The sequence below is a fragment of the Lissotriton vulgaris genome, chromosome 4_1 (genome assembly GCF_964263255.1).
Source record: "Lissotriton vulgaris chromosome 4_1, aLisVul1.2, whole genome shotgun sequence".
Taxonomy (NCBI): Eukaryota; Metazoa; Chordata; class Amphibia; order Caudata; family Salamandridae; genus Lissotriton; species Lissotriton vulgaris.
In genome coordinates, this window is record NC_141691.1 from 2089794087 (window position 1) to 2089818433 (window position 24347).

The 24347-nt window shown below is 45.9% G+C and overlaps 1 protein-coding gene across 1 annotated transcript in view; it reads right to left on the reverse strand.

Moving 5' to 3' along the window:
• The window catches only part of LOC147725098 (uromodulin-like), a 227911-nt gene that overhangs the window by 27584 nt on the left and 175980 nt on the right, over nt 1-24347 (reverse strand). Inside the window, exon 7 of the mRNA XM_086918170.1 lies at nt 14413-14655. Within this exon, the coding sequence (XP_086774296.1) occupies nt 14413-14655 (243 nt within the window). The remainder of the gene's footprint in view (nt 1-14412; nt 14656-24347) is intronic.

The following is a 24347-nucleotide window of genomic DNA, read 5'->3' on the forward strand; positions in this document are numbered from 1 at the left end:
GAACGGCCTCTGTCCGAGAGACCTTTACTTCAGACAATACATCCTCCAAACACAAGATATCAGATATGCCAAAGGTGCAGGTCGTTCTGACATCCCAGACTCCAGTCTCCTCTACTAGTGCTAAAGTCAACCCCCAGCTCTCCCCAGTTACACGTCAATTTCACGTCATGATCAGTTGCGCGCACATGCAGGGTAAAGGTTTCTGCTGACCCTACAGACCTCCTCTATGCATCCACCTACCTGTGACACTCCTATGACTCATCAAGTGCACACCCATGTGTACGCCTCCTTACACGCCTTCTTTCACGCCCATGTGGTCTTATCTCTCTCTCTTTTCACTTGCTCCGCCTGGAGTGTTCCGCCTCCTGTATTCATTGAAATTATGTGGTTTTACTATATATAATGCGTAATGTTAATAAAACGTTAGATATCCCTTCCTGAACCTTAGTGGTGATGGAACCCGATTCTCCCCTGGCTCGAGCCATTGAAATAAGCCCTTTTGAACTCGGACACCACGGACTCTGCCTCTCATTTTATGAGCTATCCTTATTGATATTAATGTATAGAAAAATGTCCAGGGAAATTTTATTTACGACATTCTGGCGCCCGAATAGGGACTAGTCCCTTTCCCCACGCGCCGGCGATGTAAGCGCAGCCCCCTGACCCCTTCTATAGCCGTGACGGACTCAGTCTGTGCACATCCGCGGGTTTTCCTGCTAACTCCCTCAGGCCAACGTAGGAGACGGAGACTGCGACGTGGCATCCACACGAGGCGGTGAGGATTGCGGACCATCCCGACCAGAGCCCAAGGCGAGAGAGCGAGGTCCGAGGTATCCCGAGGCCCACCTGTTCCGAGGCGCATGCGCAGCAGAAGCAGCAGTAGCAGTACCAGAAGCCGTAGCAGTCCAGTCCAGAATCCAGTTTCCGAGGCCTTCAGTTTTGCTTCCCGGTGAGTACCCTTGTTGGGAACGCATATAGACGGGTTCATTTATTTGAGCCCGGTCAAGACGGGTCTGGGTACACAGACCCGGTATAGACGTGTCCATTTCGGTGGATGCGGTAAAGACGTGTCTCTTTATGGGACCGGTATGACTGTACTGTTCTAGCAGTGCATCCAGTAAGACGAGGTTTATTTTAGGATTGTGTTATTCCATGTAATAGGTAGTATCTGTTCTCAATGTGTTAATGTCGTGGTATGCATGATTGTTTACAGTCGATTATTGTGCTCATTGTGTTTTTGTTTAAACTAGTTTCAACATGCCACTGTTTTCGAAATTACGTCAGATAGGGACTAGGAAAGGGATACTCGAAGAGGCAGTCCCCGTCCCGCCAAGGGACACTCCTGGACACTTTATGTACCACAAGCATGGCTTAGATGCCATACTGTACTTAGATTTATGGGTAGATTACACCAAGGATCTGGAAGAGAAATATAGATGGCCTGTCTCAGGGACATGGGATGCTGATTGCAACATGAGAGTAGAGGAAGTACTGTGGAAAAAGAAAGCCAGACAATCCCAGAAAGATGCCATAGAATTGTGGCGTAAAGAAGCTCATAGGAGAACAGAGAAAGAAATCCAGAAAGCAGAGAGAAGTAGAGAAGCATCGGAAAGAGCCAAAGAAAAAGAACTACTAGAAGAAGGTGAACGAGTTAAGGCTGAACAATTAGACAGACAAAGAAATGCCCTTATTAAAGGCATGTACCCCCTCCTCGCCGAGGGCATACCTAAAGTGACCCCGGAAGTACCCAGTAACTTGCCGCCACCACTGATCCCGACTAAACTCCGTAGTCATAAACAGACCGCAGCGGACATTTTCTTTTCCTCCTATTTAGATGACGCTGCTCCAGCATATGTAAATGTAAATGTACCTCCTCCAAACCCTGTCGTTCCTGCCAACCTAAGTACTCCTCCTACTGTTCCTCCTGCCACCTTCCCTACCAATCCTTTTGAAACGCAACCACCCGTAACACAAGTACAGCCCGCATTACCAGCGACAACGTTAGCAGTAAAACCTGATTCAAGCCAAGGCGATTCCAGTCTAGGAGCAGCGGGAGGGGGTCCCTCCACACCACCCCCATTAAAACGATCATCACTGCGAGATTAAGCGCTACAACACACGCCAAAACCAGCAACATACGCAACCCGTAGACAGTACCTTACCAATTGCATATATGATCCAGTACCAGGTGAGGGTTCAATGCTTATATACTCAATACGTTTAAGACGTGTTGCAGATTATCTGATTATTTTACCAGACATGAAAGAACACTTAGACAAAATCTACCACTTCGTTAGAACAGGGGAGGGACCAGAAAGTATTCACGAGACCATGGCAAATAGAAAAGTGGAGCTTCAACGCATGCTCTTACAGTTTTTGATTAATTGTTTGATCAGGGAACGAGATCAACCAGACAAAGAAGTAACTAAAGGTATGATGAACTGGAGTGACAATATAGCTATGGGTAAACATGATAAACAGAATAGTGTAGAAAGCATGTACAGGAAAATTCGTAAAGAAATTCTTGATATACACGAGAAAGAACAAGCCGAGAAAGAAGCTGAGAAAGAAGACGATGAAGTCTCAGAGGACGATGATTTAGTAGCTGAGAACCCAAGTAAAATACATTATGTAGGTAGGGCAAGACCGTTTGACAGACCCATACGTCTAGATTACAATAAGCGTTCTCTCTCTCCAATACCAGAACAATATTCTCTCGAGCACATATTCCAAGTCACCGACCACGCGCTGAAAGAACGAGTAGGGAGTAGCGAACTTAGTACTTTGCATGAACAAGAACTAGCCCGATCAGCAGTTCAATGGGCTTGTAATTCTAACATATATAAAGATGATATAGTAGCGCAAACATTTTTGAGTCTTCCTCCGGAAGAACAGCGTTTAGCTGGTATGTACATGGTTCAACACCTCATTACACTGTACGAAAGTCAGCATTCTGATCAAGGGCCCTTGTATAAATTATTGGACGATTTACTCCTAGCAAGATGGAGAGGCCTAGGTACCGAATTATTTAAAGTCATACTAGAACAACGACATAAGTACATGACTTTCCTGACCCCGCATTTTGTTCCCGCTCCACACCGAGAAAGAAAGACCTTTTACATAGACAGACAGAATCCCTTACGAGAGGTTCATCCCGTTAGAACTGATGCGGGTGCACTTCAACGAGTATTTGTTTACACACCCTTGACAAAAATGGAATTATTGGAAATGAAAAAATTACTACCCTGTCATGACAAAGACCCAGCAGGGTTTCACCGTGAATTAAAAGACATGCTCCGTATGGGCGAGTATACATACGCCGATATCATTAAAATGTTGAAAGTACTGTTACTAGCAGGTATTTATGAAAAACTCAAAGAAAAAGAATGGGAGGTGGGAGAGAAAAAGATTAATTGGACAGAATTAGAAGACGAAGATAAAAAGAGAGCCCCAGGTATTGGTCTTTCGGACAAAGCTAAAAAATTACCCGAGCTATTGATACAGGTCTTGCCGAGATTATTGACTTCTAAAAAGGAAGATTGGGATGCCATTTCAGCCTGCAAACAGAAACAAGATGAAGACACTAGTGATTTTTATTCTAGATTCGAAAAATGTTTTCTTATTAATAGTGGCCTGAAGACAAGTAGTGAATCGTACCCACATCTTTTTGTGACCAAATTAGTAGAAAATTCCTTACCCCAGATCAAAAATAGAGTACTGAAGGTTGAAAGTACCTGGCAAGCTAATAGTCCTTCCCAAATGTTACAAATGTTACAGTACCACCAGAACAGAATTAGAGAAGAACAAGAACATGAAAAGAGACGCATGAAAGACACGAAAATGAAAGTACTAGTAGCTCAATCAGTTCCAGCCGATGGTCAGAAAAAGGGGACGGCAGCTGTCAAAGGGAACTGCAACTATTGCAAACAGCCAGGTCACTATATAAATGAATGTGCTGTCCTGAAACATAATATAGCTACAGGCAAGACGAAAGATAGACCGCGTCCTCCTAGACAGGAACACGTCCCGCAAAACACGCAACCTCCACAGAACGCACAACAGACAGTGGCCGTACCCCAGCCCATTGCTGCCACCCAGCATGTCACACAGCAAATGCACCAGTATGCACAGTCTGACTACCCTGATTATCAACAGTATTCATGAAACAGCCTAGAGAGGGAGGTTGGCTTGCCCCTTATTGAGGTTCCTGTAGATCAAGAGGGTTCCTATGTGCATAGTCATGTATTGGGAAAAGACAGAAAATTTCTGATTGATACAGGGGCGAGCAGAACTACCATCAGTCATGACGAGGTTCCAGGGGCACCCCTCTCAGGCTCACAGAATATTTCCCTGGGATTTTCAGGAAAGCCTATTGTTAACGAAGTGTCAAAGCCAGTTTCCCTAGGAGTTGGTCCATTGTCTCGTACTACAGACTTGTTGCTTACGAAATCATGTCCAGAAAACTTGCTTGGTATAAAAACATTGAAAGAACTAGGAGCAGTGATTTGTTGTTCTCCGGAAGGAGTGAGATTGTTTTTACGTGATTTTAAAGGACATTATGTGTTAAGAGATTTTGATCCCAGACTTCAGAATGTACCACAGCATTTATGGGCGCAAGGTCCGACTGATGTAGGTTGCATGCACATTACACCATACCGTGTCACGCTTAAGCAAGGAGTAGTACTGCCACGAATCCGACAATACAAGTTACCACCTGATGCTGTAGTAGCCTTACTGAAAATTGTTGACGAACTCATTGCAAAAGGAGTGGTTGTAGAAACTGACTCCAATGTATGCAATTCCCCTATCATTCCGATTCTCAAACGAACTGACCCGAATGCACCACCGGTTTACAGATTGGTGATTGATCTCCGAGAATTAAACAAATGCATAATACCCCAGTACCCAGTGGTCCCAGACATTTCTTCCCTATTGACTGCCATTGATTCTGAAGCGACGTTCTTTACTGTAATTGATCTCAAGAACACCTTCTTTAGTGTCCCGATCCATCCGGAAAGCCAATACCTTTTCGGATTCTGTTTAAATGGCCGAAGCTTCAAATTTGCAAGGGCTCCACAAGGGTTCACAGAAAGCCCTAGTATCTACAGTCAAGCGCTAAAACGACAACTAGACAGTATTCACATGCCTACTGACACTGCCCTGCTCCAATACGTTGATGATCTTCTGATCACAGCACGGACAGAACGAGACTGCGAACGTGCATCACTGACAGTCTTATACTTCCTGGCAGAGAAGGGGCACAAGGTGTCCCCTTCAAAGCTGCAATTCTGTGTCCAGCAAGTTGTATACCTAGGTCACTTGCTGTCCAAGAGGGGTAGACAGCTAACACCTGACAGCATTCAGTTAATTGCACATCTTCCACAACCCAAGACACAAAAGGAAGTACGGGCCTTTATTGGCCTCACTTCTTACTGCAGACAATGGATCCCCCAGTATGCATATCTAGCCAAACCACTCATACAGTTGACAACACAGGAGGCAGCGACTTCGACTGTCCTCCCCTGGACTCAGGAACATACACTTGCTTTTGATGAACTGAAGAAATCTCTATGTCAAGCACCTGTTCTAGCGACACCATGTTACAGCAAACCTTTTACACTTTTTGTTACTGAACGCGATGGCACAGCATTATCTGTGCTCACACAAGATCAGGCAGGTAAACACAAGCCTTGTGCTTACTTTTCTAGTACATTGGATCCGGTGGCCCAGGCTCTGCCTGCGTGCCTGAAATCAGTTGCAGCAACAGCTCTAGCAATCAGACAAAGCGATTCCATAGTGTTAGGACATCCCCTGACAGTACATGTTCCACACTCAGTGGAAGTTCTCCTGAATCGGACACAGACACAGCACCTGACTATAGCAAGACTGACAGGGTATGAACTGACATTGTTCCAGCCACACATAGAGATCAGACGTTGTAACATCCTTAACCCAGCTACACTTTTGCCCTCAAGTACATCAGACCCTGCACCCCATGACTGTGTGGAAGTGATTAACGAAGTGACGAAGCCCAGACAAGACTTGACAGACGTTGCATTACCCGACTCAGACCTGACACTTTATGTGGATGGTTCATGTATGAGAACAAGCACAGGAGAGTTAGTGGCCGCATATGCAGTGACCACTGATACTGAAGTCATAGAAACACGACGAATTGACACCTTATCTGCCCAAGCAGCAGAGCTCATCGCTCTGACCCGAGCCTGCATACGAGCCAAGAACCTGAAAGTAAACATATACACAGATTCACAGTATGCCTTCGGAGTCGTTCACGACTTTGGAGTCCTCTGGCAAGAAAGAGGTTTTCTGACCTCCCACGGTGCCAAAATACAGCACGGTCCCCTCATACAAGCTCTGTTAGATGCGATACACTTGCCCACAGCAATAGCAATCATGAAGTGCAAAGCACATACGAAAATCACTGACACTATTTCCCAAGGTAACGACCTGGCAGATCGAACAGCTAAACTTACAGCTCAGACTCATACGGACATTCCAGATGACACGACAAAGACTGAAGTACCATCACTGACAAATTGCATGAAAGTCAGGGATCCCTCACAAGATGTACTCGACATACAGACACATGCCACTCCAGACGAAATCAAGAAATGGACTGAACAAGGAGGGGTCCAGACAGATCAGGGATGGATGACAAAAGGCAAAGCCACATGGTTTCTCCCCGATGCCATAGTTCAGGTCATCATAAATACAGCACATAGTCCAGCACACTTAGGAGAAAAAGCCATGTTAGACAGTTTACAGAACATCTGGTTCAACAAGCATTTAAGTGCAGCAGCGAAACAGAAAGTGCGTACCTGCATGATCTGTTGTCAGTTCAATCCAGGCAAAGGCATTCCCGTGGAACAAGGTGGATTTCATCCTCCTGACCACCCTTTTGAAGTCCTCCAGATGGATTACATTCAGATGGACAGATGTCGAGGATTCAAGTATGTCCTTGTAGTTGTATGTGCCCTATCTAGATGGACAGAAGCGTACCCGGTCCCAGATTACACTGCTGTGACCACTGCCAAGCAGTTGGTTCGTGAATTTTTCCCACGATACGGCTTGCCCCGTGTCGTGTACTCAGACAATGGACAGCCATTCTCTTCTGAACTCATGAAACAAGTATCTCTCCTATTAGGGTACCAGTGGAAATTCCATTGCGTACGACACCCCGAGGCAGCAGGCCTCGTAGAGCGACACAATCAGACTCTGAAAACACGGCTAGCGAAGGTCTGTGCAGAAAAAGGCGTAGATTGGATGGTAGCCTTGCCGGTTGCCCTCTTTTACATGCGTATGGTAGCCCATTCCAGAACCGGACTATCTCCGTACGAAGTGGTCTTTGGTAGACCGCCGAATATGTGGGGTACGCCTAGGCCGCGTAAGATTACCGATGTTGACAGTAACATGCTGACAGATTACCTGGCTTCCTTGATGTCTGCACTACTCTCTTGTCTTTCACAGGTTGCCGCCGCTTTCCCAGACAACACCCAGGTTAAGGACCACGTCATTGTCCCTGGAGACCTAGTCCTGGTGAGAAATTTTGACCGGTCAAGCCCCCTGGAGCCGCGTTGGAAGTCGCCGAAGCTTGTGTTACTGACCACGAGGACGGCTATTAAAGTGGAAGGACGCAAGGGCTGGATCCATGCCCACCACGTTAAAAGATTCCATGGACTTGGCGCGATAAAGGAATCTGAGAACTGTTCCGACACTGACATTAAACCCCCTTTGCTAGAAAAGGCTTCGCAACAGGAGTATAGACAGAAGTTACGGTCTAGTAAGTCAGACAGCGTTTAATTGTTTAAGTCCCCCTCGGGTGAAGCGGTTAGACAGGTTTCTGATATGTATGAGAAAGTAGACCCAAATAGTCAGAGAGATAGACAGAAAAATATGAAAGACAAATACTGCAAATCCTTACGCAGTCGATGCATAGTTACTCTGATCATTATGTTTTTTTTAAGTATATCGATTATATGTATAAGCTTGACGCTACATGTTTTCTTTCCTCCTCTTGGTTCACATATACATTCTTCTTTTAATGACACTGTAGAGCACACATTCAGTGACCTGCCACCCCACGAACTATCCTATCGACTAGCACTGCGCAACAACACTTTTATTCGTATGTTACACCATACTCATCAGACCAGCAATGTAACGAATTGCTGGGTATGTGGCCGACTCCCACCCTACCAGAAAATGAAGGGAGCTCTGCCCCTCTTTCCTTACCCGTTCTCACACAATGGTTCGTGCGGAGCATGGTTTGCTTTAATGTCATCACTAGACAGTAAGTCCACAGTTTCCCAGGGCGATTGGATATGGGGAGACCTGAATACAGTTATGAATAAGGCATGTTTTCCAGACGAGGACGGTCTTCCCCAAAGGAAAGGGACCGACCTAGAAAATGAAGTATACGAATTAGGGAATTTTTCTCTTAACCTCATGATTTGACTCTTGATACAGGAGGGTCAGTGGCAGTGATCCTCCTGGACTTGAGTGCTGCCTTTGACACCGTGAGTCATCAGGTGCTCCTCCAACGTCTGTCAGAGGTAGGTGTCTCGGGGATGGCCCTGAAATGGTTGGAATCCTTTCTGTCCAACCGCTTCTACCAAGTCTGGGAAGGGGCGGAGCAGTCGACATTATTCCCTCTTCAATGTGGAGTCCCGCAGGGCTCATCGTTGAGCCCTACCTTATTTAATATTTACATGACTCCACTTGAAAGAGTGGTTGCCCCTTCAGGGGTGAGGATCATCAGCTATGCTGATGATACTCAGCTGGTGGTGGGCCTTACTCAGTTGGTAGAACAACCGGAAGTTTTACACGACTGCCTTGCTAATGTCTATAGCTGGATGTCTCGCTCCGCCTTAAAGCTTAATGGAGGAAAAACCGAGCTGATGCTCCTGGGTAATGCCAGTCCTTCCATTATTGCTAGCTGTTGGCCCCGGTCTCTGGGCGACCCACCATCACCCAAGAAGGAGATCAAGTCATTGGGAGTGTTGTTGGAGGAAGATCTGTCCTTTAGGACCCACGCCAGGAAGACCGTGGGGGTTTGTTTTGGTCTGCTGCGGTCAGCCCACAAGGTGCTACCACTGCTTCCTGATTCAGCAAGGAAGCTTTTGATGCGTGGTTTAATCCTATCGAGGCTCGACTATGGGAATGCGCTGTTCCTTGGTGCTCCCGAAGCGACTTTTAAAACCCTCCAACAGGTGCAAAATGCGGCTGCGAGAGTCTTAATGGATGTTCCCAGAAGGCAGTCTGCCGTCCCAGCCCTCAAGACGCTCCACTGGCTCCCCGTGAAGGAGCGGGTGAAGTTCAAGGCGTTATGTACGGCCCACAAAATCCTGCTTGGCAAGGGCCCCCCCATCCTTTCTTATATGGCCCGTCCTTACAAACCCACACGTCTTTTGCGCTCAGACCAAAAACATCTTCTGCAGTCAGCGAGAGTAAGGAGAGCCCGCTCTGGGGGCAGGCGTTTCTCAGTGCAAGTGGCGACTCTGTGGAACTCTTTGCCCCTTAAGATTCGTTCAGAGCCCAAGATACTACTGTTTAGGAAACTCCTAAAGACCTATTTGTTCCCACAGTAGTGTTTGGACTTGACTCTCTCCCCTTGGTTCTGTCTCGCGCCGGGATGCCCCCGGGTAAGCTGAGCGCGCTACAAATTTCATATAATAATAATAATAATAATAATAATTTTGAACGTCCAGTCCGAGACCAACACAGGTTCACCGTTTATAACAGTCTTACCAGTAAATGGTGAATTATGCGTTAGAAAGAATGGTTCAGTGCACCTAGGACACAGTGATTGTAATACTGTCGTCAAATTTAATGATGAAGGAAAGTCTACTTTCAAGGCTTCCCGCCATTCCTATTTCATTTGTGGTCAGACAGCCTATGTACGTCTGCCCTTGGACTGGGGTGGAACGTGTTATATTGCGTTCCTACTGCCACCTGTTTTCCTAGCTCCATCCCATTATCATCGAGATTCCCAACTAGTACATGTAAGACACAGGAGAGACCTTCCCCCAGTTATCGATTACACTGAGTCAGCGTGGGATCAGTACAAGGACTATATTAAAGGATATTTTTTAGTTCATAGGTCCCTTTCAAAATAGTAAAGTAATACGCAGGTTGACCAGAACTTTGGAAGCAGTAGTGAACGAAACTACTTCTGCCTTAGGAAACTTAACCGAAGAGCAGTCTGCTATGAGACTTGTTGTTCTTCAGAACCGCCTTGTTCTTGACGTCATCCTGGCCGATAGGGGCGGAGCTTGTAGAGTGATCGGCTCCAGTTGTTGTGTGTTTATTCCTAATAACGCACCATAAGTGTATGCAGCAATAACAAGACTCCATAAGATAGCTCACCAGATTCACCAGAATCCAGGCACCTGGACTTGGTCCGGCTGGCTCTGGAGTGTGATATCAGCCTGGGGATGGAAAGTATTGTCATTCCTAGGAATTATACTGCTAATAGTATTCAGTTGCTGTCTCTGTCTGCAATGTGGCCCAGCGATTTGCGGCTTGTGTGCCACTGCTTGTATTCCCCGTCCACGTTCACGTTCCCGCGCACGGATGAGAAAGGACGAGCAAATGATGCTATATGAACAAATAGATGGTCTCATGAAGATAGATGTATATTGAAGGGAACGTAGGGGACAAGGAGGGAATGAGGAAAATGGAATATTATATGGCCTATGTGTCCCCTACGTGTACCCCAACGTGTAGTATATGTGCATGACATCCATGCATTTTCCCTCTATGGCCGAAATGAAAACGCCTATGCATTTGCGTCCACCGTTAACATGTCTGTTATTAGGCCCTCCATGAATACAACGTTAATTCTGCACTGAGGCCTACGTTGCCAATGCATTTACATGGTACACGTTTAAACATCGAGAAGCACACGTTTTTGTGGCCCAGTCGAGCCAGACCCTGAATTCAGGCTCCGAGCCTCTTCTGTCTCTGAAATTGCAATTTAAGTATGCATCCCTGACCTCTCCCTTACTCCCTGCTCCAGCTGAGAGGTGCCCGGCCTGGCCTGCCTGCCAAGACGATATTTTGCCTACAGTTATCTGTTCAGCCTCCGCAAAAACACATTCCAGTCTAGTGAAATAGGTAAACATTTTCCCGCCTGCAGAGCATAGGGCCTAGCCTTCCTGTCTCCATGCGAGTGATTTACTGAACCCGTTGCCATAGTAGGCCCTTGCCCCCACGTAATGCACGAAGAAATATATGCACACACTAGTAATTAATGATGAACGGCCTCTGTTCGAGAGACCTTTACTTCAGACAATACATCCTCCAAACACAAGATATCAGATATGCCAAAGGTGCAGGTCGTTCTGACATCCCAGACTCCAGTCTCCTCTACTAGTGCTAAAGTCAACCCCCAGCTCTCCCCAGTTACACGTCAATTTCACGTCATGATCAGTTGCGCGCACATGCAGGGTAAAGGTTTCTGCTGACCCTACAGACCTCCTCTATGCATCCACCTACCTGTGACACTCCTATGACTCATCAAGTGCACACCCATGTGTACGCTTCCTTACACGCCTTCTTTCACGCCCATGTGGTCTTATCTCTCTCTCTTTTCACTTGCTCCGCCTGGACTGTTCCGCCTACTGTATTCATTGAAATTATGTGGTTTTACTATATATAATGCGTAATGTTAATAAAACGTTAGATATCCCTTCCTGAACCTTAGTGGTGATGGAACCCGATTCTCCCCTGGCTCGAGCCATTGAAATAAAGCCCTTTTGAACTCGGACACCACGGACTCTGCCTCTCATTTTATGAGCTATCCTTATTGATATTAATGTATAGAAAAATGTCCAGGTAAATTTTATTTACGACACCCTCCATCCAGAAAAAATTTATATATCCAGATACCGCAGGACCAGGTGGGATGGGTGCTCCTCAGTAGTGGCCACCAAACTTTGGAACTCCCTGCCTTCCCCCATTTCCACTGCAGACTCTCTTTCAGATTTTATAAAGTTGCTGAAAGCATGGCTTTTAGTTTGCTGTCTTACGCTCGTCCCTTCACCTCCGCCTGTTTAGCACTTTGACACCCTCTGGTTTTAGTGCGCTTTATACATTTTATCCTTTCCTATCCTATCCTATTCTAGCATGCTGGTGGGAAAATAGCAGCAAGACTTACAGGAACTTCACAATATCCTTTGAAAATGTTGTCCATAACCCAGTGTTGTGCAGTATCTTTTAATACAACACTTTTGACACTTTGGCTAACTCATTGCAGCTTGCCTTGATGATGTCCTCCTGATGTACATGCACTTTTCTGTTATCATTAACCCAAGAGGAGTGCAGTTTAGTACCAGGCTCTCTCCTTTCCTGAGCTGCAGAAGGGAATAAAAAACTATAGGGGTAGTTTGGTATCCCAAACCATAGTTTGAAAAAATATTGACACTGGATGTTGGACCTGACCCTTTTTGCAGAGTTAACCTTTTTTCCTTTCTCCTCCTATTTTCCTGATCCTCTTGTTGTTGATTTCAGGACTCTGGGCACTTTATCACTGCTAATCAGTGCTAACAAGCATGTTTTCACTCCTTTAAACATTGTATGATTGGTTTACCCCTGTATGGCATATTTACTTAACATGCGCGTCCCTTGTACAGAGGTATCCCCTATACCCATGGCCTATAAATTAAATGCTAGCAGTGGGCCTGCAGCACTGCTTAGCCACCCACAGAAGTAGCCTTTCAAACCTGTCTCAGGCCTGTCACTGCAGAGCCGGGGTGTGCATTTTACTGCCACTTTGACTTGGCATTTAAAACTACTTCCTAAGCCTTAAACTCGCCTTTAATTACATATGGGTCACCCATAGGTTAAGCTCTAGGTACCCCTCTGGACAGGGTGCTGTGTAAGTTAAAGCTAGGACATGTTCCCGTATTGTGTGGCATGTCCTAGTAGTGACAAAAAGCCTACTTTGTTTCTCACTACTGTGAGTCCTACTCCTCTCACAGGCAAGCATTGGGATTTCCTTATACATTCTTATGTGGTAATTCCTGATCTGAAAAGAGTGGTGTTGTCATGTTTGGTATGTTTCGAATGGTAGTGAGAAATCCTGCTTAATGGTGTAGTTAGATTTTACATTACTATTTTGGAAATTCCACTTTTAGAACGTGCAAAAACTACAATTGATGGACAGAATGCAGAAAAATCACCCCAGTACAGAGATCTGGCCCTAAATACATCGTTTTTTTTCTCACCATGCCATTCCAGTTTGAACACCAGCCATATGCAAATCAGTCTTGACTCTGTGCCCAATGGGAACAGTTCAGCCCGAACTGCCAGGCTAGGTCCTCCCTGGACAAGCATCCTAGGACCGGTTTTGGGGTTTCACCCCTCTGCAGATACCCGAACTGGGGTGGTGTAGTGGGCAAAAGAACAATTTACTTAACCCAGATCCTTTTACTGGGGGAGAATGTTTGCATTATCAGCATTCCATCCATCATTTGTTTGCTGTACCACTTTTCGCCCTAAGTGTGATCGGTATGCCCAGACATGGGTCCCTTGCTCACTGTGCCACTGGATTCAAGCTAGCCTGGCTGAAGAAGGGTGACATACCCTGAAACCGGTTCCAGGATGCTTGTTTCTGGTCCAGGGCAGACCTACCTGGCAGTTCAGTCTGGACTGTTCCCATGAGACACAGGGTAAAGACTGACTTGCATATGGCTGGGTCCAAACTGGAGTGGCGTAGTGGGCAAAAGAACAATGGATTTAACCCAGATATTTTGACTGGGGGAGAATGTTTGCATTGTCAGCATTCCGTCCATCATTTGCTTGCTGTAACACTTTTAGAATGTGGGCGTTTCTCTGTGCTCATTGCTCTAGTGTTTTCGCAATCTGACTCCAATCCCCTTCTAGGGCTGAGTGACAGCTACACTTTGTGCATACAGCCCTCACACAGGAAGGGTTGGGTGTGCCAAGTTTACATCTGCATACCGATAGTCGTCCTGGACTTGGAGAGAGAGTGGCATTCACACTTTACATTTGTATAGACTGTGTCCTGCCCTCACACAAATGGATGATTTACCCTCATGAAATCCGCCATCATGTATATCAGCAATATTATCTCACTCAGTCATACTTCCCCCTAAATTCATGCTTTCTACTTCCATTTCAAACAAAAGACTCATAGCTCTTGGTTCTTTTTACATACACGCATTAGTTGTGCTTGCCTTCATTTTACTGTTGTTTTATTTTTCCTTATTTACTTGTTCAACATTTTTCCTCTTTTATTTAATCCTGAACATTTACTGCTGAAACTCAGGTTATTGCAATCATACTGTACCATATTCACTGCACAGACAGTGAATATGTTATTGAAGAAGAAGAAGACAGGTAGAACAGTATTGAGAAATGGTCACTCACCCGCCTGCAATGAGTTCAACGCTGGGATCAGACGCGTTGTTGCTAGGGGCAGCAACACACCTCTCTGCCCTTAATGTAAATTTGTCTCCATCAGTGAATGTAGTTGAAATACCAATGTAAAGCGGCGTGCCCACTGTCAGGGTGTCGTCTTCTGTGAGTGGATCAGTAAAGGAAATAGACTTGAAGGCGGCCATGGTGGCAGTAATTGGTCCAGAGCCATTCACTGATGGTTGAGTAGCTATGCTGGATAAACAAAAAAAAGTTTTCAGTATACGTAAGAGACTTTATGCAAATTGCATGAAAGGTTTTATGATTTATTCATATGAATTATTTATTAACAAACCCAGAGTGTAATTTGCTTTAGTTCTTAAGAAAGAGGCTTGAGGACAACTTACGCGACTATAGATGATGCACCTGATTCAGGGGCGTTACAGACCCTGAGGTATTTCAAAGAAGATTTTTGTGCTGATTTTAACAGAAGGGCAAAGGAAGTCATACATCTGAGGATTATAAGAACTGTGCTGTTCTCAACTGAATTTATGGAATATAAGACCAGATCACACAACATATTAGACTGGTGCATTTAGATGTCCTTGCTGTAAAGAGATTCCTTGCCGCATACAACATTTGCCACTTTATTTTAAAACTTGTTCTTCACCAGGGGATTTCTTTTCCTCTCATATTCATCAAAGGCAGGCTATTTCTGAGCATGTGCAAGATCCAGGAATACACAAACATAACAATACTTTCTCATATTTTTAACCCAATCAATAAACGAAAACATACATTAACAGCTACATTGAATGTTTTTATTTCAATCCAATTAGAGAAAATAGTACAATAGCAATGCGATTGGCTGAGAAATACCACTCAAAATAGGACAAGTAACACAAAATAAAAAAAAAACAGTAAGCGGTGTTGCAATGTAAATAGTACACCTAGCACAAAACACAACTGTCCCGTTTAAGTACCCTAGAATCCAGCACATTCCTATCATGACCAGCAGGATGATCAATGTCAATTTCCAATCATGACGAAAAGGGTGATAGTATGGCAGTAGCTTGTTTTCTGTTCTGTGAGAAAACTCCTGAACACAATTGTTGGACCTATCAGCCTCTGGATGCTCTTCCCCCTAACTATTTGCCTGCTTGCCTCCAATTTTAATGAATTATTTTTGTTGGCCCTAGGACTCTGAGTACCTTATCATTGTCAACCAGAGCTAAAGTGCTAAACTCTCTCCCATAATCATGGTTTGATTGCCCTACGCACAATTGGCATATTTAATTTATTTATAAGACCCTAGTAGAGTGCACTACATGTGCCCATGGCATGCAAATTAAATGCTACTAGTGGGCCTGCTGCACTGATTGTGCCGCCCAGACAAGTAACACTTTAAGCTGGAACGGCAGTGGAGGTCAGGCTACTGTGAGTCCGCCTAGATCATCTATAGAAATGCTCTGAAAGAACTCCACAACCTGATTAGGTTAGCTAGAAAGGAGTACCTGACTGACTGCATTTACAAGGCATACAACTCTACTAAAGAGGTGTTCAAAGTGGCCAACTCCTTTCTCAAACCCAGAGCTGTAGAGAGAACTGTGCAACCTTCACTCTATCTGTGCGAAAGTATTTCCGTCTTCTTCGACAGTAAAATTCAGGAAGTGAACAAATCACTCTCAGTTCCGTAAGAGACGCAGAAATGTGACAATAAGGAAGCATGTGTTACCGAGCCATCTCTTATGGAGTTTACCACTATTTCCCAACAGGACGCCCTGGCAGACATTTTGAGATGTAAGTTGGGGGCACCTGAAGATCCATGTCCCCCCACACTTTGGAATGTGTTGGCTCACTCCCTGTCACACACTCTGACGCGTATCTGGAACTCTTCCCTGACATCCAGCACCTTTTTAGATATCTGGAAACACGCGACTCTCCTCCAGCTGAGGAAAAAAACAAATGGGTATTCTGGGGATATGACCAATTGCAGGCACATCTCTTTGCTGCCAGCACCTGCAAAGATGTTGGAAAAATGGGTGCAGCAGCTAATGTCCAACTTTATCAAGAGGGAGAGCATCTTACACGATACCCAATCTGGCTTCAGGTTGGGATGTAGTACATAGACAGCCCTCCTGGAGGTGGCTGAGTTAGTTAGACAGGCGTCAGATTCAGGGGCATCTGCAATGTTGGTGCTCCTGGATCTTTCGGTGGCATTTGACAACGTCAACCACACCTTGCTGTCTGAGAGACTGCAGGAAATGGGCATTGAAGGCACCATTCTGGCTGGGTAAAATCCTACCTGGATAATTGCAAACAGAAGGTTGTGCTCCAACCATTTCTGTCTCAGCCAAAACAGCGCGGTATGGAGTCTCCCAGGGGTCAGCGATGAGCCCTCTCCTGTTTAATCTGTACCTTGCTCCATTGTTCACCCTGATAGCCAACTGGAGGGGTAAGAGAGATCTCCCATGCAGATGACACCCAGTTGGTCTTCACTTTTAAATAGCGAACCAAGGTCGCCTTTGAGAGTTTCAAAGGGTGCCTGAAAGACATTGCGTTGTGGATGAACAACAACAAACTCAAGCTTAACACCGGAAAGACAGAGGTGCTGTTCTTCGGGAAAGAGCCACCCTCAGCTCCGGATCTCTGATGGTCTATAGAAATGGGTCCCCCACCCTCCCCGACAAATTGTATAAAAAACCTGGGTGTCTCATTTTCATCTCAGATACGTCAGGTGACAGCTACCTGCTTCTGTAAACTGAGAAATTTTAAGAAATGTCTGCATCTGCTGCCTGAGAAGTGCAGAAAAATCTTGGTACATGCCTTAGTGACATCCAGGCTGGAATATGCTAACAGCCTTTACCTGGGTCAGCCTAAGTACCTGATTAAGAGCCTGCATATGGTGTAAAATGCGGCTGCGAGACTGATCAGGTGAATGCCTTTTCGCGAGCATGTCTCTCCACATCTAAAAACACTTCATTGGCTCCCAGTGGCCAACATAATTAAATTTAGGGCCTTGACACTGGCATTCCGAGCTAAAGCACTAAAGAGTGGACTCCCTGCAAGCTGAAGGTTAACAGAGCTAACCTGGCCCACCAAGAATCCCCAGCCTGGAGAACTACCAGTGAATTTGAAAGGGTTTTGTCCAAGTGGATTGTGGTAACTGAAGTCCATTTCAAGGACCATCTTGGAGATTCCAGACCCGTGGAGTAAGTTTTGGACACTTTGAGACCCTTTGGAAAACTTCAGGAAGAAGTTCCAGAGGTTTGGAGAAGTTTGGAGCAACTTTGGTAAAAAGCTCTATAAGTGGACCGACTCACTCTGGCCAGCCAAGCTGACAACCATCAACCATGAGTTGGCCTGCCGCCCAGGTTCTTCCGGCTGAAAAGCTCCAGGGGTCCGACTTACAGAGTTTGATCGGGCATAGGCATAAACCCAAGCTGGCGAACCCTCACTGAATCGGGCCTAGTGAAAAGCATTGAGGGACCCTGCAAGAAAAAGCTCTGCAAACATTTCTAATTCTGAACTTAGAAAAGGTGACCGGGCCAACCATGAGAGCCAAGCCACCCACCATCAACTGTGTGCCAGCCTGCATCCCTAGCTCGTACCGCTGGAAAGCTCCGCAGGTTGGACATCCATAAGTTTGACTGGGAGTTCGTTGCAAGACAAGCTGGCGAACCCTCACCGAATCAGGCGTGGCTGAGAGATTCGACGGACCCCGTGAAGAAAAGCCCCAGAAAAGTTTCTAAGTCAGAAGGTAAAAACTTTGACCGAGACCTACTGCAAGGAGTGTGTCTCGGTCAAAGACTGCAAGGAGTATCCCCTGCAGGGCTTCATCGTGGTCGGCCTGAAACTTTGACTTTGAGCAGGTCCAGCATGACCAGATGTACCAAAAGGGGATATACGTTTCTATGTGCTATATCGTGCAAAAAATGTTAAAAGTCATATTCCTGTTTCCCTGCATTGGATTTTTTTCATTTTAAAGAAAAAAATATTTTTTAATTTTATAAATTGGTGTTTGATTTTTATTGTATTGTGTCTTAATTATTTACTGAATTGGTGTTTTTAAATGCTTTACATACCTGCTAACAGCCAAGCTAGCAAGGGTTGAGCATGAGAATAATTTTCAAAGACTGGTATAGCTATATATTGAGTTAGTGTCCTTATTGCCGGGGACAGATATACATTTGCCCCTACTATTAACCCACTCTCCAACATCCAGACCAAGCACTCTTGAACAATACTGTCTACAAGTATGGATGACATGTGACTCCTACACCTTGTAGTGTTATTTAACATTTCCTATACACAGATTTACACACCTATGATTGACTGCCTCTGTGTAGTGTGAATGATGTAAAGTGTTGACAACCTGCACTTGTATGAGTGGCGCTATATAGCTAATTGAATGCTTCTGAGAGAGTAGGTATGGAGACTTGGGCAGCACTATTAAAGGGTGGTAGTGAGTGAATCTGTGTCGGAGCTGGGTTGTTGAATACCAAGGCTATCTATCTGATTTCATCTCCTGCCTCCTTTATCCACCAACATACTCTCCCTCCACATTATCTCACTCTTCCAGGTTCTTTCTCATCTTTGCTTTCTCCGTATGCTCTGTTTTCCATATTTTCCTTCCTCCTTCTGCCAACAACTCTTGATGCCTTTCTCTTGTTCAGTTTTACAGTCTGATGGTTTAAATAATATACCGGTCTCTAACAAAGAATACAGTTCGCCTCACCTGCAGACACCAACTTAAATTAAGCATCATTAGCTTGCAGCCCACAAAGGAAATGCCAGAGTGGCTATTCCGGCCCTTTCTGCATTGTATATCCTTCCTGAAGAGCAGATACACCCTTTTCTCTCCTTTCTGCAAGACACAAGGATCCTAGCCTTCTCCCTTCCCTATGGAAGGGAGAAGTGTGCGTGGCGATCGGTCTCTCCGAGTGCCAGGGAACCGCCCGCCATTGGAATATGGCGGGCAGTAATACAGTCATCAATGGTGGTGGGACTGTCAACGAAGCAGTGATGTGCCTGTCCCACCACCATTATAATCACCCCCTGAGTTTAATGTGCATGCAAATCCAACATTACCAACCCCATCTAAGTTGCACTACTTGTGCTGAAAAAGTCCAATGGAGGTACCAATGACAAGGTGGACTGGCCTCAAGGGTCTTGAGACCTCAGTGACAGAGTCACTGTCGCTCTAGTGTGAGCTTCTTCGTATGCCTGCTCGCAAGACTGGAGATGAACTGCATGGATTGTGGTGGACAGGCCTTCAAGGTTAACCACACTTGCCACCGTTAGGGTTCACCTGCCGGTGCTAAGACACCAGAGCTTCTAAGGTCTATCGGGCCTTCTAAGGTGTAGCATCGGAATGAGCTCTGTCAGGAGTGTGGTCTGGTGGACTGGTCATGAAGGTTGAAAATGGTGCTCCAGTTCCAAATTTGGCAGCTCTGGCCAGAGTGCCAATTCCTGTCCCCCACTGAACACCATACTGCCGCACTGGGTTAAACTGGCACTGCCTTCAACTACAACCCAATTGTGCTGAGACTCAATTCAAATTATGCATTGGACAAGAGTAAAATTCTGACTGAAAAAAAGTAACAACACCCTGTAAAAAGCAAACACTGAATGCAAAGCTGAGCAAAGTATGTGAAATGTAAGCAGGAAGAACAAGGTTACCTTAAATGTTTTAAACTCATTATTCAGAAATCAGTAAGTGATTTTGCCTGAAAAGTTTTGGACATGACTACAGGACTAGGAAGGGCCGTTTTAAAGTCCATTGCTTATATCATTATAGAATATAAGCAGTTTGCTTCAAAAAAGAAGACCAAATCCCTCAACACAGAGCTGTGGTACACATGTTATAGGCTACAATAATTAAAACAGTTGAAAACGTTCATATTAAACGTTTTCCAGTCCACCCCTCAACCAGGTATTGCAGTCCCTTTATGAATGGTGCACTTCCCCACCCTGGGAAAACAATGTTGTTCAAAGAAAGAAGATAAAAAGAAAGTAGCGCTTCACTGGAAAACTCTGTAAAGGAGCGCTAAGGTGCATGGATGTAAATAACAATCTGGCCTGTCTGCTGACCACTCTGTATTGCTTTATTTGGTTATTTATTAGTTTTCCTTATTTTGATACTTTTTTCTCTCCGTCCCGAGGTTGTACTGTGGAATAGAACCCTGTTAGAAAATTCGGACATTTCCAGCTAAAGTGTTCTGCTCGTTTTTGGATCCTTTTCACGGGGGAACAAATAAAGAAAATGTGAGGCAAGAGAGAGTATGTAACAGCTGTCTTTTGAAATCCGCACATAAAGATAAGCAAGACAGCGACAGAAAGAGATGGAGGAATAAGAAGAGAGGGGGGGGGAAGCTACCAGAAGCAGAGCAGGAGAAGCTGACACTGGCCTTGCCTTCTCTGGGAATGACGGTAAAGAGACAAGAGTTTTTTTCCCTTCTCTGCCCTTCCCAGACTGGCCAAGCCTTACGGCAGCATAACAAAGGGCAGAGGGCGGGTGGCCTCTTTTGACTGCAGGCAGGTGAATCACACGTCAAGTACAGGCCCATTAGGTAGCGCTTTCACGCCTATTGGCCCTGTGCATACTAGAAGGGAGAGGGGAAATTCTTTTGTCCCCTCGTCCCCCCCACCGTTGTCACCCGTGTTCTCCCCACTCGAAAATCTGGGGGGGACATGTCCCCCACGTCCCCCACAGTTCCTACGCCCATGATGTCAGTTTAATGTTGAGGGGCTTTCATCTAAAGCACTGGTGCTCATCTGTGGTCTTCCAGCAGCAGAGATGTGCCATATGTACAAGACATATGTTTTCATGCAATCAGTGGTACTCGTTTACATAGGGGTGAAGCTAACTTTGACATTGCTGGAGAGAGAACCTGTGATGCAGCAGTGTCTTGAGCTATGCGGCCTGCTATTGGCTGCCTTTGGAAGTCTCCTATGCACTGCACAACGTCTCCGGTCTGTCCTCCTCTGTGAAGCGCCGAGCACGAAGAAGGCACAATCTAGGAATAGCGCATGCGTGTGACTTATTTTGTCATTTTTAGTACCCACAACTTTGATCTGTTTGTCTAGCGCTGCCCACCGACTTTGACCTTTTCTAAGGCGCTGAGTCGAGGGAAGTTAAAACGTGATCCACTAGGGCGCGAGCCGCGGTTTTACATCTCAGCTGATTGTTTGTTGAGGCGGCCTTTTTTGCATCCAAACACTGTTTTGCAACCCAATCATGTACCAAGACTTGCAGGAGCAAGCGTGAAAATGCAAAACTGGAGGAGCTTTTAAAACGTAACGTAAGAAAGGTTGACATTTCTGGAAGAGTCGTGTTCTGCTATTGCACAAGCCCTTTTTGCTCGTTACACACCGCCTTCAATCATCCAGAAATGAAAAAGATGTTGTATCTTTATCTCCCGTTTTCTTCTTTGCTCTTGATTTTGTCCAGACCCCCTCTTAATTTGTGAATGAAAGGTGTGTGTGTGTGTGTCTGAAAGGCTGACAGGGTCGTTGCGCCCCATCCCCTGTTCTGCTGTTGCATCCTGTCGGGATATCTGCCCAGGGCAGCTGTATCTCTGTGCCATGCAGATTTGTGCCTTCGTCTGTGTTGTCTGGAGTTAATAGCGTTGATAGTAGATTCAGGCGGGGTTTTAAGAGCGAGTGTTGTGTTGCTTGGTTCTGGAGCTCGGCTGATGTTGCAGAATCCCATTCGTTACCTGGTGAGGTGGCAGGCAGTCGAAGGTGGGCGCCATATAGCGGAAGACTAGATGTGCCGCGCTGCCACTCCCTCTTTATTACAACACATACGTAAAAAGAATGCCAAGGATTATTTTGACAGATTGGGTATTATTCACAAGACCACTTCCTTATACAATTCCAATGTGAACGGTGCGATCGAACGCTTTAACCGTGTCCACTAGAATATAATCCAGCTAGCTGTGTGTAGACTCACAGTTAGGAAATCTAACTGGAGCAGGCTCTGTGGGGCTAATGTGCATCTAACAATGAAGCAGCAGGGCTTTCACCCCTTGCGTTAATGAGGAGTAGAAATCCTGGAACGAAATATAATCCTGGTTGGCTGTTTGCACTCAATGTGCATCATTGACCTGTGGAGGGAGTGTATGAGAGGATTGGGTCTGCTCAGCTTGAGAATAAGTCTGTGTGACAAGAAGCATGATAGTAAATGTAGTATTACAGCTGTTAGTCAGTGGGTACGTGTTAAGAAACCAGGCAAAGTCAAGGAGAGGTCATTTCATGAGTCCATTATAAGTAATTGAAGTTTAGAAGAATGCAGTAGCCTTCATGATGGGAGTGTGCAAAAACAAGGGCAGACTCGGGTGGTGGTGGTGGGGCGAGAGGCGGGAGGATATGGGCAGACTGAAACAGAAGAGACTAAGCAAAAAAGAACAGACTGGCTAAAACTGCTCCGGGGCCTTTACCTGATGGTTTAAATTTGCTGCCCTTCTGGTTGAGGATCTATTTCAGGATACTGCTCCTTACTATTTTTTATAAAGGTGAACTGTGTTTTTGAACGAGTTCAGCAGCACCTCCGTGCGGCAGCTGAACGAGTGAAAACCTGCCATATTTGAAAAGTATAAGAGAAAGCACTTTAGTTACTTCTTGCAATACACAGAATTCCATAAGAGTACCAAAGTGTTTTAGTGGGGTAACAAAGCAAATAGTAAATGTTAAAAACCATCCTTTAATTTGTGAAAATAGTAAGTGCAGTGCCCCAAAGTTTTTCTTAGCAGCCTATCTGTCTAGTTTAGTCTTAATTCCCTCTGCATCAGGGGCGGCTGGTGACATTTTACAGTGGTGGGCGCAAACTGATTTGCAAGTGCGGGCCCCAGGCCACTCAGTCCGGCGGCGAACCCCCCGACCCACATACACAACACTCAAAAAAATGTATTCACACACGCATACACACAAACACATCCATTCACAACACTCTCCACCAAACATTCATGCATACACACACGCTCGCACCAAAAACTTTAAAATAAAAGAAAAACTCACACACTTACATTGCTGCCGGTCCCGGTCCGCGCCACCTCTGGGCTCTGCTCCCCACACGTCACAGGCTCACAGCGCCCCTGGCCAATCCTGGCGCCAGGGGCACAGGTACCTTCTCGCCCGCAGCACGCCCATTAGGGCTCCTAATGGGCATGCGCAATGTCGCAAAAACACAAGTGCGCATGTGTGGGCACGGGTAAAAACTCACCCTCCGTCCCCACTCATGCGCACTTGTGTTGCCGCCTGTACAAACATGTCAATCAATCAACATGACGCCATTGACATGATTGTCACAGTCTTAACTATAAAACGCCGAGGGAGCTGCGGGCGGCTTCGGGCAGGGGGGCCTACGCCCCCATGCCCCAATGGACGAACCGCGCCTGCTCTGCATACTCTTTCTTTCACCACTCGCACTTTCTGACTCTATCTCATGTGGCTCTTTGTGTGTGTGGCACTCTGTGTGTAAGTGTGGCTCTGTGTGTGTGTGTGTGTGTGTGTGTCTGTGTGTGTGTGGCTCTGTGTGTGTGTGTGTTTCTCTCTGTGTGTGGGGCTGTGTGTGTGTGGGGCTGTTTGTGTTTGTGTGGGGCTGTGTGTGTGTGGGGCTGTGTGTGTGTGGGGCTGTGTGTGGGGCTGTGTGTGTGGGTGGGGCTGTGTGTGTGGGGCTGTGTGTGTGGGGCTGTGTGTGTGGGGCTGTGTGTGGGGCTGTGTGTGTGTGGGGCTGTGTGTGTGTGTGGGGCTGTGTGTGTGTGTGAGGCTGTGTGTGGCTCTCTGTGTGTGTGGCTCTCTGTGTGTGTGGCTCTCTGTGTGTGTGTGGCTCTCTGTGTGTGTGTGGTTCTCTCCGTGTGTGGGGCTGTGCATGTGTGTGGGTCTGTATGTGTGTGGGTCTGTATGTGAGTGTGGGGCTGTGTGTGTGTGTGGCTCTGTCTGTG